The sequence below is a fragment of the Apis dorsata genome, unplaced genomic scaffold, assembly GCF_000469605.1.
Source record: "Apis dorsata unplaced genomic scaffold, Apis dorsata 1.3 scaffold_172, whole genome shotgun sequence".
NCBI lineage: Eukaryota > Metazoa > Arthropoda > Insecta > Hymenoptera > Apidae > Apis > Apis dorsata.
In genome coordinates this window covers 484,620-500,339 of record NW_006263460.1, presented here as the reverse complement: position 1 = coordinate 500,339, position 15,720 = coordinate 484,620, and the positions used below count along the sequence as shown (strand labels likewise).

The 15,720-nt window shown below is 23.1% G+C and overlaps 3 protein-coding genes across 4 annotated transcripts in view; all 3 read right to left on the bottom strand.

The window, feature by feature from the left end:
• The window catches only part of LOC116185414 (probable cytochrome P450 6a14), a 4,343-nt gene extending 1,210 nt beyond the window's left edge, over positions 1 to 3,133 (bottom strand). The window contains exons 1-4 of the mRNA XM_031509759.1: positions 3,007 to 3,133; positions 981 to 1,325; positions 138 to 663; positions 3 to 24 (exon numbers count right to left, since the gene is read on the bottom strand). Of these exons, the coding sequence (XP_031365619.1) occupies positions 3 to 24; positions 138 to 663; positions 981 to 1,313 (881 nt within the window). The 5' untranslated portion in view covers positions 1,314 to 1,325; positions 3,007 to 3,133. The remainder of the gene's footprint in view (positions 1 to 2; positions 25 to 137; positions 664 to 980; positions 1,326 to 3,006) is intronic.
• The window catches only part of LOC102681329 (cytochrome P450 6a8-like), a 32,312-nt gene extending 22,867 nt beyond the window's left edge, over positions 1 to 9,445 (bottom strand). The window contains exons 1-2 of the mRNA XM_031509754.1: positions 9,079 to 9,445; positions 8,658 to 8,700 (exon numbers count right to left, since the gene is read on the bottom strand). Of these exons, the coding sequence (XP_031365614.1) occupies positions 8,658 to 8,700; positions 9,079 to 9,414 (379 nt within the window). The 5' untranslated portion in view covers positions 9,415 to 9,445. The remainder of the gene's footprint in view (positions 1 to 8,657; positions 8,701 to 9,078) is intronic.
• Positions 9,446 to 12,838: 3,393 nt separating this feature from the next.
• Positions 12,839 to 15,720, bottom strand: part of LOC102681730 (probable cytochrome P450 6a14) — an 8,847-nt gene continuing 5,965 nt past the window's right edge. Inside the window, exons 1-6 of one of the 2 annotated variants that reach the window (XM_006614208.1) lie at positions 15,673 to 15,715; positions 14,978 to 15,368; positions 14,203 to 14,725; positions 13,711 to 13,932; positions 13,263 to 13,517; positions 12,839 to 13,119 (exon numbers count right to left, since the gene is read on the bottom strand). In XM_006614208.1, coding sequence (XP_006614271.1) covers positions 12,950 to 13,119; positions 13,263 to 13,517; positions 13,711 to 13,932; positions 14,203 to 14,725; positions 14,978 to 15,313 — 1,506 coding nt within the window. In that variant the 5' untranslated portion in view covers positions 15,314 to 15,368; positions 15,673 to 15,715 and the 3' untranslated portion in view covers positions 12,839 to 12,949. Of the gene's footprint in view, positions 13,120 to 13,262; positions 13,518 to 13,710; positions 13,933 to 14,202; positions 14,726 to 14,977; positions 15,369 to 15,672; positions 15,716 to 15,720 lie in introns of those variants that run through there. The other variant, XM_031509758.1, reaches the window with a different exon arrangement.

Genomic DNA, 15,720 nt, shown 5'->3' with positions numbered 1-15,720 from the left:
AAGCAATCATGGAATCTGTCAGTTCTGTAAAAAAAAAAAAAAAAAAAATAGATTGAAATTCATTGAAAATCATTGATAATATTGTATCAAATTTATTTTTAATTATTTAAAAAAAAAATTGATTTTAAATGACATACTTATACTCTCTAATTTCTCTGGATGATCTTTAAGCTCTATCAATGTATTAACAAAATCGGGTCTAACTATTTTATTCTCTTTTCTGTAATTAATCGTGTCCTTGATTAAATTCGTCAAAAATTCATTTACTTCTTTCACTTGGAGCTTGTGACCAATCACATCGTACAATCCTGGCAAAAATTGCCTGCAGACATCCCTGACTATTGTTTTAAAGGTGGGTGTGAATAATTTTCTGCCGATTATACGAAATTCGCTGTCCTTGTCCGATATAGAATTCATGTCGATCCCAAAAGCGCAGCTACCGATCACGTCAGTTGTAAATTTCGCAGCCAGATCACGGCATTCTATATATTTCCCCCTCTCCGCTATTTTGTCTAAATATGGCTCCATATTTTTAGAGCATTCTATGATAAGTGGGAACATCTCTTTTAGCTTGCCAGAGGTGAATATCGGTGAGAGTTTCGCTCTCATCGGTCGCCATCTTTCAGTCTCCAAAGCGAACAGATGCTCTCCCAATGGTTCCGCCTTAGAAAAATAAAAGATTTTTTTTCTCAAAAATTAATTGTTTAATGAAAAATATATTTCTCAACAAATAAAATGATAAGATAACTGTTACAATCAATCGTTTAATCGTTTAAAATATATTATCGTTTAAAATATATTAACTTCGTGATCAAATAGCTTACTTTAATTATGCCTTTTTTATAAGTTATTCGAACATTTTCGTGAATAAGTAATAATCCATAAGCAATAATAATGTAATTGCTAGATAAAAGCAGAAAATTATGGATCAATGAAAAATTATGAATTATGTGATGAAAAATTTCAATATAATATAATACCTTTGGAAATATGCGAAAACCTCGGTTAGAAAATATAGAGAAATCCTTGATGAGAACATCTTTGATCAGATCTAAATCGTTAAGAACAAGAATAGGCGACGATCCTTCGAATATTCCGAACATTGGCTCATTCTTGTATTTATTGTATAAAAATCTCAATTTATCGTTTATCGATATTTTTTTGAGGAAAACTTCCATAAAATTGCCAGTGATGATAGTTGGTTCTGGTCCAGGTATTCCACGAACTTTCCAATAGTTGTAAATTGACGTATAATAGTAATAGATGGCAAGAAGCATTATGCAAATGGCGCAAAAAATTTGGAAAAAATCCATGTTTCAAATATCCTGTGTAAATAAAATTTTATTAATTAAAGTACGTTTATGCTAGCTGTAACTTTTTATTATAAAATATACATATATTTGAAAATTTTGTATTAATTCGTATTAAGTTCGTGATTGGATCATATATATCAAAAAAAATTTGGAATAATAAATTTAAATTATAATAAATATCAACATAATACATTGGATAAATATTTAAAAAACAATTGATGATATAAGTATCTGATAATCATTTTTATTAATAGGGGATTGTCCTTGAACCACATTATAAAATTTATCGATATCGTTTTAAATTTTTTCTTTGTTCGATGAATTACAATGAATATATCGTCAATTCTTCACAACTTTTTCCGATATATAATATAACTATTGGCTTTTTATGGAGGAAATCAAAATAAATTTTAATTTCACTTCAAAATGAAATATCTTCAATGATCGTTGAGACGTAAGAAATAAATGATTGAAGTAGCAATGAAGTCAATCTTCAGCGACATTGAACAATTGGTATCTATGAAGAACGTAATTGCTGTGTTTTATTACTAGAACACTTTATCATCAAATTATATTATTTAAAATAAATAAAGTTTTAGTTATTTCGATTGATATATTATTTGACGAATTTAATCCTTTCTTTTTATAAAAATCGTAATATTTTTTCATTTTGATCATCTCAAATGTTTTCAAGTTTTCAAAAATTTTGAAAAAATTCTGGATGAGTTAAATAGTATCATATATATAATGATCGAAATATTCGAAATAAAAATCAAAGAAAGCAAAAGTGAAATTTATATATTTAAATACTACTGAATTGTGAATATAATATTCATATATCTTATATATCATAATTTATATCTTATCTTATCTCTATTGTGTAATGCTTATTTTTTCTAACTCTTAATAAGTAATTATATATATAAAATAATTTTTATATTAAATTATATAGATATTTTAAATATGATATTTCATATTACAAATATATTATTACTGTATTGGTTATGATTAACGTAAAAAACTACTTATATTGGTTATGATTAATGTAAAAAAATGTGATAAGAATTATTAATTTGTATTTCTTATATAATTATTTATAATATAATAATTTATATATTAATTAGAATAAATATATTATCATATCAGCAAATTAAATATTAGAAGAAGATAGATAGATTCAATAAATATTTATTAAATATTTATTAAGTATTATTAAATTATTAAAAAATAATAAATAATAAATAAATATCATTTTGAAAAGGAATAATTTTAAATTTTATATCTCAATTTTTATGAAAAAATGGATAATTAGATTTTGTCATAATTAGATTTTGACGATAGATTTAATTATCATATTTTTCCTTTTTTTTTATTCGAAACTTAGTTTCAATATTGAAATGATATTGTAATATAATATTGTAAACTAGAAAAGTGATATAATATGTATATATTTAAATAGATAAAAATCTAGATAATAATAATTTTTATAAAATTTCTTGGAAAAATGCATAATTAATTTTTCAATTATTAATAATTGTTAATAAATTTTTTTTAATTATTCTATTCAGTTGCATATTATAAATAATATGTTAAATTTTTTGAATAGTTATTTATGAAAAATATAAAAGAGTAATTATTTGCTGCACAAATGTTTGAAATATAAGGATTATATAAAAACTAATTCTTTACGCACTTATATGCACTGATCTATACAAAATTATTACAAATTGTCCAGTCTTTGTGAGATAAAAGAAAAATCTCTGCCTGAGATTTATTACGTATCACGGTCGAACGTCAACTGATACTAACGGAGTAAATATCACGAGATTACTCTTGTTTTAGAGAATGATGATGTAATAAAAAAGATAAACGATTAAATTAAATGGGTGTCTATTGTAAATATCAATTTAAATTAATCCTTGTTCCGTATTAAGTATTTATTTCCGCTTAACAAAAATAGATGTACAAATATTCAAAGAAATTTAAAAAAATTTTTTTTATTTCTCTTTAATTTATTTATTATTGTTTCTTGTCAATTACAATATATAAAAAAATGGAAAAAAAATGTAACTTGATATTTAAGAAATAATCCTCAATTTATTATTTTTAATATTTCAAAATTTGTCAATTAAAATATTTGAAAAAATCATTTATAAAATAAATTAACATTTTTCAGAGTAATTAATTAACAGGTAATAAATAACAAGTACAGAATAGAAGAAAAAAGAATCTCAATAATTTTTTAATTTAAAAATCTATCGTTATTTTTTATCTTTAGTTATTTTTAAGTATAATCCATCTTTCGGGCACATTATGAATGAAAATAGATTTTTCATGGATCAATCTCATGGATTTTTTATTTTTTCACAAAGATGAACTGTATAATTATGCAATATCATTATTAATCCAATTTTCATTTGATAATTTACGAATGCCTGAAATAAATAATATAAGATGATAATGATTTAAAAAAAAAAAAAGAAAAAAAAAAGTTTCAATTCAATATTACGATATTGAAAATAAAATTATTAAATTGAAATGGAATGGATTTTTAATAATTTTTTAATAACTTAATCAAAAAGCAATTCTTAACTGAGTTTAAATTGTTTTTGAGTTACAGTTTGTTTAACAATTATATAAAAAAGAAAATAAAATTTATATAAGAAATTATATAAAAAAAAAAATTACTAGAAACTTTTCTTTCTATTCAATTATTTTAATTTTAAATTATACTACTTGAAGTTTAAAAAAGTGTTGAATTATTATTTTATTCATACTATGTAATTTTTTGGACCATCAAAAATTAAAAAACATCATGGAATTTCTTGTTTTCATATTCTCCTGTGTAAATCTTTCGAGATCAAATTTCATTGAATCAGAGTAGATATCTGGATTATCGTGAATAGTATACACATATCCATAAATTCATTTTCTTTGGTAATAATAATTTCATATTTTGAAAAATGCAGTTATTAGAAATAAATATTTTTTTAATATTTCTATATAGAAAATAATGTATACAATTTAATTCTCAATTTCTCTTTAGAGGATCGATTCTAGAAACCAAAACAAGCATAAAAATTGGTAAATAAAAATATATTAAAGTTTATTTATTAAGTTATTAGCAAGGTTTTAGATGAAGCGAAATAGAAATAGAATGACATACAGCGCCACGACGTGATGCAACGATGTAACAAAAATAATATTCTTACTCTAATATCTCGCTCCATCTAACGCAAACTTAAACTTATAACTTATAACTTAATAAATATGGCTCAATCGATATTTTTATGTTTACTTTGGCTTCTAAAATTGCTTCTAAAAGTATCCCTCGAATATATTAACCTTTATTTATCCTATATTTATCATAATATTTTAAAAAATAAATTTTATTAAATTATATTAAATCTTTTAATATTAATTTTCTTTTTTTTTTACAATGGAATAATATGATTCTTATCTTTAAATATTTTGTTCAAATATATCATTTATCTTTTAGTATCATATCTTCTTTATTTCTTCTTTTAATTTTTTTAAGTATATCTTAGTATATCTTGATTTAAGCTAATTCATACAAGATATTGATTAAGAAAGTTTCAAAATCAATCGCGAAAAAGATAAATACTTGTGCTTAAAAATATTTATAGCAAATATTTATCTAAATATAATGTTAAGAAAGAGACATTTGAGAGATGTGATTTTATTTCTAATTTGAATATAAGTAGCAATACAAATGGTATTAATAAAATTAATTAATTGGTTAATTGGTTGCAATTGCATAAAACGTATATTATAATCAGCAGTTACGTTTGTATGAAAAAAAAATTATTCATAAATATATTAAGAAAATAATCTGATGAATGATAATAAATGTTTATAAATATCGCTTTAATTACTTTAATAAAGAAAAATATTATATAAACATAGATTAATTAATGTTTTATTAAAAAAATATAAGAAAAAAATCAGACACGTATACAAAGTAATTACATATATATTTATTTATAAATTACAAAATATATATAATAAAATAGCATGTAATAATATAGTAGTAGTAGTATTTATATGTTTTAAATTAGATTTTAGATTTATGTATCAAAAAAAAAAAAAAATGAATATATTAAATATAAAATATACTAAATATTAAATAAATATAATAATATAAAATTTTCTTTTCTAGATACGTACAATCTTTTTTTAAAATATTTAGATTCAAATGTACATATTATTTTTCTAATTATTAAACATTTTTTTATATTTATTTAATATGAGAGAAATCTAATAACGGTTAAATAATAAAATTTTTGGATTAAATTTTAACAATCCATTTCTTCTTTCATCACTTAGTATTTCGAGTTTGAAATATCTGATTCATTTCTAATTTTTGTTTTTTGATTCTAGTTTGAAAAATCACTTATTAAATTTTTTGACATTTATAATTATATTGTATAATTTTATTATTTAACCATTATTAGATTTCTCTCATATTAAATAAATATCTATTTTATAAAATTTACATATTATGTGTTATTTGTAGGAATATGTTATAGGAAGAGAAAGAAATTTAAAAATTAAAAGAAGAAGAAAAAAAATAATGCTTGCCAATTTTATCATCTTAACCTTACCAAAATATCATTATAACACAATTAACAATGACTGTAATAATTACATATATCTCAATAATTATATATATATATAATATATATATCATAAATATATATAATATGCTTATAATGTTTATAATATACAATATGTATATCGTAACATTAAACAATTCTATCAATTTAAAGGAACATTGTATCAATTCTCTAATTTGGTTATCTTTAAGAATATACCACCTAATGGTAACGAAATGAATGAAAATGGATTATATTTATAAGGAATTACTGTTTTATCACAAATATCAATTTTGTAATTAGAGAGGATTTTAATTAGTCCAATTTTTGATTGGTAAGTCGCAAATCGTAAACCTGGAACGAAATATATACAAATTAATTTAAATATCAAATAATATTTAAATATATATTTAAATATAATACACTTTCTTTTTATAAATGCATGCACTCTAATTTTTTTTAATTATGAAATATTTTTTAAATATGTATCTTATATTTATTTTTAAAGTCTCTCTATCAGAATTTTAATTAATTTTCTTTTATTATTGTCAAAAATAATTTTATGTAATTTTAATTATGTAAAAAAAATGTAAATATCTGCCAATGTACAATATGTCTCTATTAAAATCGTTACATACCGATACAATTTCTAGGTCCGTGTCCAAAAGGGAAATAGTGCATGGAATGCCTTTTCTTTACCTCATCTTCCGAAAATCTTTCAGGATCGAACTTTCCTGGATTTGGATAGATACTTGAATCGTGGTGAATAGGATAAATTGGTATACAGATCAATGTGTCTTTGGGAATCGATACTTTAGTGCCTTCGAAAGTATAATCCTCGACTGCCCTTCTGCTCAAATATGGCAATACTGGATACTTTCTTAGCGTTTCTGTAAATCAAATAAAAATGAAGTTACTATGAAGATAATATAGATAATGGAATGTCTTTAATGCGTTTTGACCTTAAAATATGACATACACATTATCATAAACATTTAAATGAACACAGCAAAATGAAACAATGAACAAATTTCTAATTTTAATTATTGACAATTGAAAATTAATGGAGATATATTTTTTTAGCATGAACGAAACATAGGATAATTAAAGCAGCAAGAAACACAATGTAATTTGCTTTTCAACGTTATGTGGAATTTGTTTTCTACAATTTTTAATATACATGATCAACATAACGTTGAATAGATATATAAATGATAATGGCGATTAGCTATAAAGATTTAATGATTGGACCATATTGGCAATAAACCTTTATTTCATTAAGTTTGAAGATCACTATATTACTTCAATTCCTACATTTTTTTGTACATGGAGATTTACTTAGAAATATTTTCGTTAATCCATTTATTATTCCAATAATTAAAAAACAAAAGAAATTGAGAACACAATTTTTTCTTTTTTTTATTTCTGATTTTATCTTATTTTTTAGTACGAGAAATTATTTTTAAAATTTTTGAACATCTGAAGCCGAATATTTTATAAAATTTCAATTTTGAATTGTAATGTAATTCTTATAAGAATGGAAGTATAGATTTGTTTCTCATAAAATCATATGACTTTTGTGTTATGTTACTTTTTGCAGAAAATATTGGAAAAATATTGTATCTAGATGAAATTTTTACATTTAAATACAACAAATTTCTAAATACTGAATATAATTATCATTTTATATTTAATTCCAAGTTAATTACCTACCTTTAAATGTTTTATCTAAATATTTCATTTCTTGTATAGTTTCGTATTTCCACTCTCCATTGTTATTTGCCTCAAATTCCTTAATTTCTTGTCGCAATTTTTCTTGGATATCAGGATTCAAAGCTAATTCATAAAGGGTATTAGCTACTGTCGTCGAGGAGGTCTCAAAACCAGCAGCAAAGAAAATGAATGCTTGCGCGGCTAACAAACCATCTGTCAAATCTAATAAGAATAGGAAAAATGGATATTAGAAGTACTGAATATTATGTTAAAAAGTTGTTAAACGTTGAATATTTGTCCAATCATTTTTTCCAAATGCTAATTCTATTCTAATAATATAAGAAGAATTATAATTCTGAAGAAATGATTGAATGATGAAGTTCAAAAATTATAAAATAAGTTATAAACAGTACTTTTCCATTAAAAGTTTCAATCTAGAACGTAGTAATTTGTAGCATCAATTGCGCTTACCAATTGTTCGTACATTCATTCGTGTGTAAAGATTTATCAATTTTAAAAATTACATACTAACCAAGAGTAGGAACCTTTTCAGGATGTTTCTTGAGATCCATAAGTATATTCATGAAATCCGGTCTGACAATATTGTGCGCCTCTCTAAACTTAAACGTGTCTTTAGTTAACTTCAACATTATTTTCGTTTCTTGATCCGCTGGTAATATACGAACGAGTAAATAGTGAAGCATCGGCAAGAATTGTTTTATCCTGAGTCTCAACATCTTTAAGAAATTCGTAGCAAAAATTTGTCTTCCGAATCGACGAAATTCACTTTCCTTTTCCGACAACGAGTTCATCTTGATGCCAAACACGCAACTTCCAATTACGTCCGTGGTAAATTTGGCGGTAACTTCTCGCACGTCGATCGGCTCTCCCATTTTCACCAATTTGTCCATATAAGTCACAAAATGATTGGAACAATCAAGAATTTGAGCGAATGTTCCTTTCAGTTTACCCGTCGAGAACACTGGAGATAATTGGGTTCTTAATGGCCGCCATTTCTCTGCCTCCACTAAGAAGAGATGCTGGCTCAGTGGATCTACCTATTATAGACGAATATAAACGAGAAATTTAAAATAATTTAGAATAATACACGTTAAGAAAAATAGATATAATAGAAAATATTTAAAGATAGGATTTGTATTTTAAAAAGTTAATCAAATTATATTTCTAATTATTGTCTAAAAATATGTATACGAAATTACACGAAAGACTTTTCATTTATATTCCATAAATAATTGAAATCACTATTTATTCTTCTATTATTTATTTGATACGTTTTAAAAATGAAATATCAAAATTTGATAATTCGATGAATTTATAAAAAACAAACTTTTTTTTTAAACGAAAAATGTGGAAAAATGAAAATATGCAATTAATAAATAAATAAATTATAAATATTTATTCGTGTTTATACTAACTGGATCACTTTTTGGGAATCCTCGATTAGGAAACTTGCAAAAATCTTTAATCATAATATCCTTGATAAGATCGGGATCTTTGACAATCAAGGCAGGATATGTTTTCATAAATACTCCGATCAAAGCTTCGTTTTTATATTCATTGTACACCCTCTTTAAAAATTGATAAGGCGCTTCCTTTCCTAAAACTATCATCAAGACATTGCCGAATCCAGGTAGAGGTTCTGGTCCAGGTATACCACGAATTTTCCAAAAATTGTTTCGAGCCGTTATATAATAATAGAACGCAATAAGTACTACTATTATGCCACAGAAAATTTCCAAATTGGCGATCATTTTTTAAATTTGAAATTAAACATTAATCTGCAGTGAACTGAAAAATACAAATAATTCTTAATTAAATAATTATTAAAATTTAATTTAACGTAATAAAATGAATAATGCATGAAAAAAAAATTTTTTTTTTCAAAAACTCGCAAAACTAGAAACGATACAACGAAACAATTATATTATGAATAATATTTCATATATCATGAAATGAATTCAAAAATTATTTATTGGCTAATTTCTTATAAAAAAAAGAAAAAAATATAAAATAACATTATTTCATAATTTTATATTTTTATATATTTTTATAAAGAACTATTGTTTAATTTTAATATATAATTTTCAAATTTATGCGATACATTTTTTTTTTAATTATCAAAATTTATAATACACTTTAAACTTATATTGAATCTAAATTAAAAATTCACAATTCAATTTTCACTTAATAAATTATTTTACTATTATAAATTTGACTACGTCCGAATATCCAACGTAAATAACATCCGATATTAAGAATTAAAAATGGAATATACTCAAATTGAATATAAATAATTGCTAAATTTTAATTGAATGTAATATCTGAATTGCAATTATTTAATATTTACTTTTTGTACTCGGCGTATCGGTATAGATTCTCTATCCTAATATTACACCGAAGGCGATTCAACATTCACTGCAGATTTGTCAAACAATTTATCAGATTTATAACATCTGTTAGATAATTACGTATAATTACACAGACACATATATACATGTACAAGAATTACATATACTTATGCAGATTTTTTGCTATATAATATAAATATAATAAATAAAAAAATAATATAATAATATTTATCGATATTATCTTTTTTATTTTAGATCTAATCTCGTATTTTCATTTTTATTTGTTGAATTTTGCATATATCCATGGCGTTTCTTTTTCAATTCATGGTGAATTTAATTGAAATTTGTAATTTTGTAGTAATGTTATTGATCTTCCACATTGTATATGAGACAAATTTAAAAAAAAAAATGTTCGAAATTATATAAAAAAATATTTCGTATGAAATTGTAATTAATTTCAAGGAGAAAATAATTTCTTCTCTTTCTCTCTTTCCCTTTCTTTCTACAGTTTTTTGTAAATGAATGTGCAAAGATCAAATTTATTTCAATAATGTAACGCTTTCAAATATAACATTCGATTCTAATCATTTTTTATAAAAAAAAATAATAAGTTATTAACACCTTTAGAGATTTATATTATTTTTCAAAAAAAATATTTACAATACATACAAGATATTGATATATTTCGTTATATTTTGTTCGAAAAAAAAACATTTTAAAAAGTTAATTTTCTGTTAAAACAAAGGCAGAAGTTGTTATATAAAAATTATTTATTAAATTATAAACAAATTAATTTGTGTTAGATGAAGAGAATGGTATGCCATACTACGGCGTATTTATGTATCAATTTTTGTATTTATTTTGGCTTTTAGGACGTTTTCCAAATGTCCACAAATATATTAATAACTTGTATATTGAAAACAAAAATGATTTGGTAATTTCCTTTGATGCTTTTCTTAATAAAAAAAATCTGCTCTATAATTATCTAAGCATAATATGATTTAATTTTTTTCTAGATTCTTATGTTATGTTTTTTAAAATTAATTTTAATAAAAACTATGAATTCTGAAAAGAATGGTTTGCAGATTTATATTCAGTATATTAAGAAATGATTATTAAAGATTACAAAATCGAAAAAAAGTTAAAATTTATCAAACAATGCTAATTTAGTTAATGCTATGAAATACGCAGAATAAAATCAGCGAAATCATGTGATTTTTAAAATATGTAATAAAAATGTAATAAAAATAAAAATTGATCTATTTTGAATTGATATAGTTGCGACATTGCAATTTAAAAAATGTTTTTTTTTTTCTCTTCTGAAAAAAGTTAAGGTTACATTATAACATATTATTAATTCTTAATAAATATTATAAAAATGTGTTATTAGCAACAATTGACGTAAATATACAGCTGATCGATTAATTGCAGTTTTTATATCCATATTTATATGCGTATTAATTAAATTGCGTAAATAATATTGAATGTTTATTTAAGTTAATTAAATTACATTTTTTTTGAAATTCATTCATCACATTAAAATCTTTATAATTAATATTAATAAAAGAAAATTTATTTTACTGACAAAAAATGTATCCAATCTAAAAATTTATAAAAATCTTCTTTTGGTATTGGACAATTTTTTTTTTTTTTAATATCCAAATTTATTTTACGAAATTACAACAGGTATTTTTTAATTTTATTTCCCAATTTATAAGTTATAATACTGCATCCACAATTATAACCAATAACAAATCAATAAACAGCAAAAAAATATTTAAATTAAATAAAAAAAGATGTTCGTTCAGAAGATGATATATCTTCAAAAATTGATCTATTTATGAATAGTTATGAGCAATAGCGAATTATTGCGAGTACAAGTTTAAAAATATTTCATTTGAATATCTATATATTGTTTGAATAGTGAAATTATTAGATTGTGTTTTTAATAAAAGATAATAAAATTTAATTTGACACTTTTTCTAATTTAAATATTTTAGTAATTATCATTATTAAATGATCAATCATGAATATTAAAATCAACCATGAAAAATTAATTATCATGTATTTATAAATTATGAATGCGATATCGCCGATATTTTTTATTCAAACAATTTGCATAATTGTCGAAAACTCGTTTTTATCTAATCGTAAGATAAAAATTGCGAATAATTAAAATTTTCTTGAAAAGAAAATTCTTTAAATAACAAAATATAAAATATCGGTATTCTTTTTTATTTTTTGATATATAATAACATTTATTGTTCATCAATTTATATTAAAGTGTGAGCGAATTAAATTTATGATTATCATATTCTATTATCTATCTTGTACATATAATATACAAAATATTGATATATTAATTTGATATATAGTTTAAAAAGATAAATTTAGAAATTCGTTTTTAAAAGCGAAAACAAATACAAAAATTGATATACGAAAATATCGTTTGAAGCTTTATTAAGTCATAATCTAATATCATAATTGATAATGAGCTTATTTATTAAATTTGCATTTTATATAAAATTTCTATTGTTCGAAAAAAATATATTATGAATATATTAATACTTTATACATTATTATACATTCTTGATATAATATATTATTTACAATAAATTTTTTTTTAGACTAATTCTTAAAATTATTAATTATCAATGCAATGACGCTTATTAATTATTATTTTATTTATTTTCGTAACAAAATCGTTTAACTTTTTATGTTATATTAACAATGTTTTATTGCGATAACATTATTGATAAATATAATGATAAATGTATAAATGATTGTTTTGTTTTTGCATACAAGGTACCCATTAAATTTTATAATTATTCACAACAAGTATTTATGTACAATTTAATTAAGTACTATGCAATTTTTTCCTAAATACAATTAAATTGCGCACATAATTAAATATAAATATTTAATTAATAGTAAATATTCAATCTTGTATTTTAGTCATTTTCAAATATAAACCACCTAACGGTACTAAGATAAACGAAAAAGGATCATATTTATAAGGAATTAATGTTTTAGAGCAAATATCAACCTTGTAATTACGGAGGATTTTTATCAGACCAATTTTTGTTTGATAAATTGCAAAACGTGCACCTGAAATAAATTAGTTAAACTTAAATAAAATAAACGGGAATATGATTCGCTTTTCAATAATATATATATATATATATGTAATAATTTTATAAGTTCATCGTTATTTAAAAATTGATTTAATCTCAAATTTGTATTATACGTGCCTATACAGTTTCTTGGTCCGTGTCCAAAAGGGAAATAGTGCATGAGATTCCTTTCTTTTATCTTATCCTCGGTAAATCTTTCAGGATCAAACTTTTCTGGGTCTGGATAAATATTTGGATCGTGATGAATGGGAAAAACGGGTATCCAGACCAATATACCTTTGGAAATCGTTAATTTAGTATTTCGAAACGTATAATCGTCGATCATTGATTCCCTGCTCAAAAATGGCAATGCTGGATACTTTCTTAGCGTTTCTTTAAATAAAATAAGAATAAATTATACTATTATGATAATTAACGATTAACATTTTAAAAGTTAGAAAAAAAATAAACTAATTAAGAAATTATATTCTTAAAATAAATTTAAATACTAATTAATCTGTAAAATAACTTAAATCAAAAATTTAAAGCCAAGATGAATTTTGAAGAAAAATATCGTAGCACTCACCATAAAATATTTTTCCCAGGTATTGCATCTCTTTAATGGTTTCATACCTCCACTCTCCGTCATTCTTTGCCTCGAATTCCTTAATTTCTTGTCGCAATTTGTCTTGCATATCGTGATTCAAAGCTAATTCGTACAAAGCATTGGATATTGTCGTCGAAGAGGTCTCGAAACCAGCCGCAAAGAAAATATATGCTTGTGCGGCTAACAGATCATCCGTTAATTCTATATAATAGGAAAATAAATAAATTCGATAAAAATTTCAAAGATTTTAATAAATAAGTATGACATCAAAAAAATAATATTAAATATTTGATCTTCGATATATATATATTTCTGCATGTATGGTTTCATCCAACAAGGATTATATCATCTCTGTCTCATCGACGCAAAATTTAATCAATTTTAATTTATGTTTTCATTTATTTTTACTCGTAGAATCGTAATCCTAATTTATTATTGTTTCACAAATTTATTAATAATTTGTATACTAACCAATATCAGCAATCCTTTCGGGATGTTTCCTAAGTTCCAGAAGTATATTCATAAAATCCGGTCTGACAATGTTGTTCTTCTCTCTATATTCGATTGTCTCTTTGGTAATTCTCATAAACATTTCCGTTTCTTCGTCGGATAAAATATTACAGAACAAAGAATGCAGGAGCGGCATGCTTTGTAGCAATCTAATCTTTAATATATTTGTAAGATTAGTGGCAAAAATATTTCTACCAATTCGACGGAATTCACTCTCTTTCTCCGACAATGAATTCATCTCGATCCCAAAGACGCAGCTTCCGATTACGTCGGTGGTGAATTTAGCGGCAACTTCGCGCATATTTATAGACTCCTCTATCTTCAACAACGTGTCTATATAAGTCACAAGATCGTTGGAACAGTTAAGAATTTGTGCGAATGTTGCTTTCAGTTTGCCCGATGTAAATACTGGGGAGAGATGGTTCCTCAGCGGCCGCCATCTTTTCACTTCCAGAGCGAAAAGGTGATTAGTCAATGGAACTTTCTGTATTCGTTGAAAGATCGTACAATATATCGATTATATTTACTTTTCTTATTATTAATAATAAATTAAAAACGAAATGCAACGAAAATAACTCTCGTTCAATTTCAATTTTAATATAAGATCCATTAAAAACTTCATTTTCAATTTTTTATTTTATTCTAATATGAATTGAATGTAAAAAAAATGTTTATTTATTGAAATTATTTGAATGCAAGATATAAAATTTCTTTCACGCTACGTATATATACTTACTGGATTCGTTTTTAAAAATCCTCGATTCGCGAATTTTGAAAAATCTTTAATCATAACATCTTTGATGAGATCAAAATCTTTGAGAAGCAAGACAGGCCTTTTTCTAAAAAATATTCCAATCATCTGTTCGTCCTTATATTCATTGTATATCGTAGTAAGAAATTCTGGAAACGATTCCTTTCCAAACATTACTGTCCGCATATTTCCGAAACCAATGGTGGGTTTTGGTCCAGGTATGTCACGATTTTTCCAAAAATTGTTGTTAGTTGTTAAATAATAATAAAACGCAATAAACACTATTACGAATCCACAAAGTGTTTCCAGATTGACGAACATTTTTTAGTATTTGGCGAATCACAAATTCGGACAAATTATTATAATTTGTTGTTTGCTGCGAAATATGGATAATATTTATTCAAAAAATCATGAGAAATGGAATTTTTGGAATTTAAGATACGTTTTAATAATATATCGTAAAAAATTGCATTATTTTTTTTAACTTTTTATAATATTTAAAATAATTTCTTTTTAACAAAATGTTCGTGTATTTTTCATTAATTAGAAATATACATTAAGAATTTAATTTTCATTCAAAAAATTCATAAACTTTGTTTAAACATAATAAAAATAAATATTATAATTTAAAATAATTATTTATTCTTTAAGTATCGGTATCGATACTTATTTTTAAATACCTTAAATTTTAATTATTATGCATTTATAAAAAAAATTTTGCTTCAAAT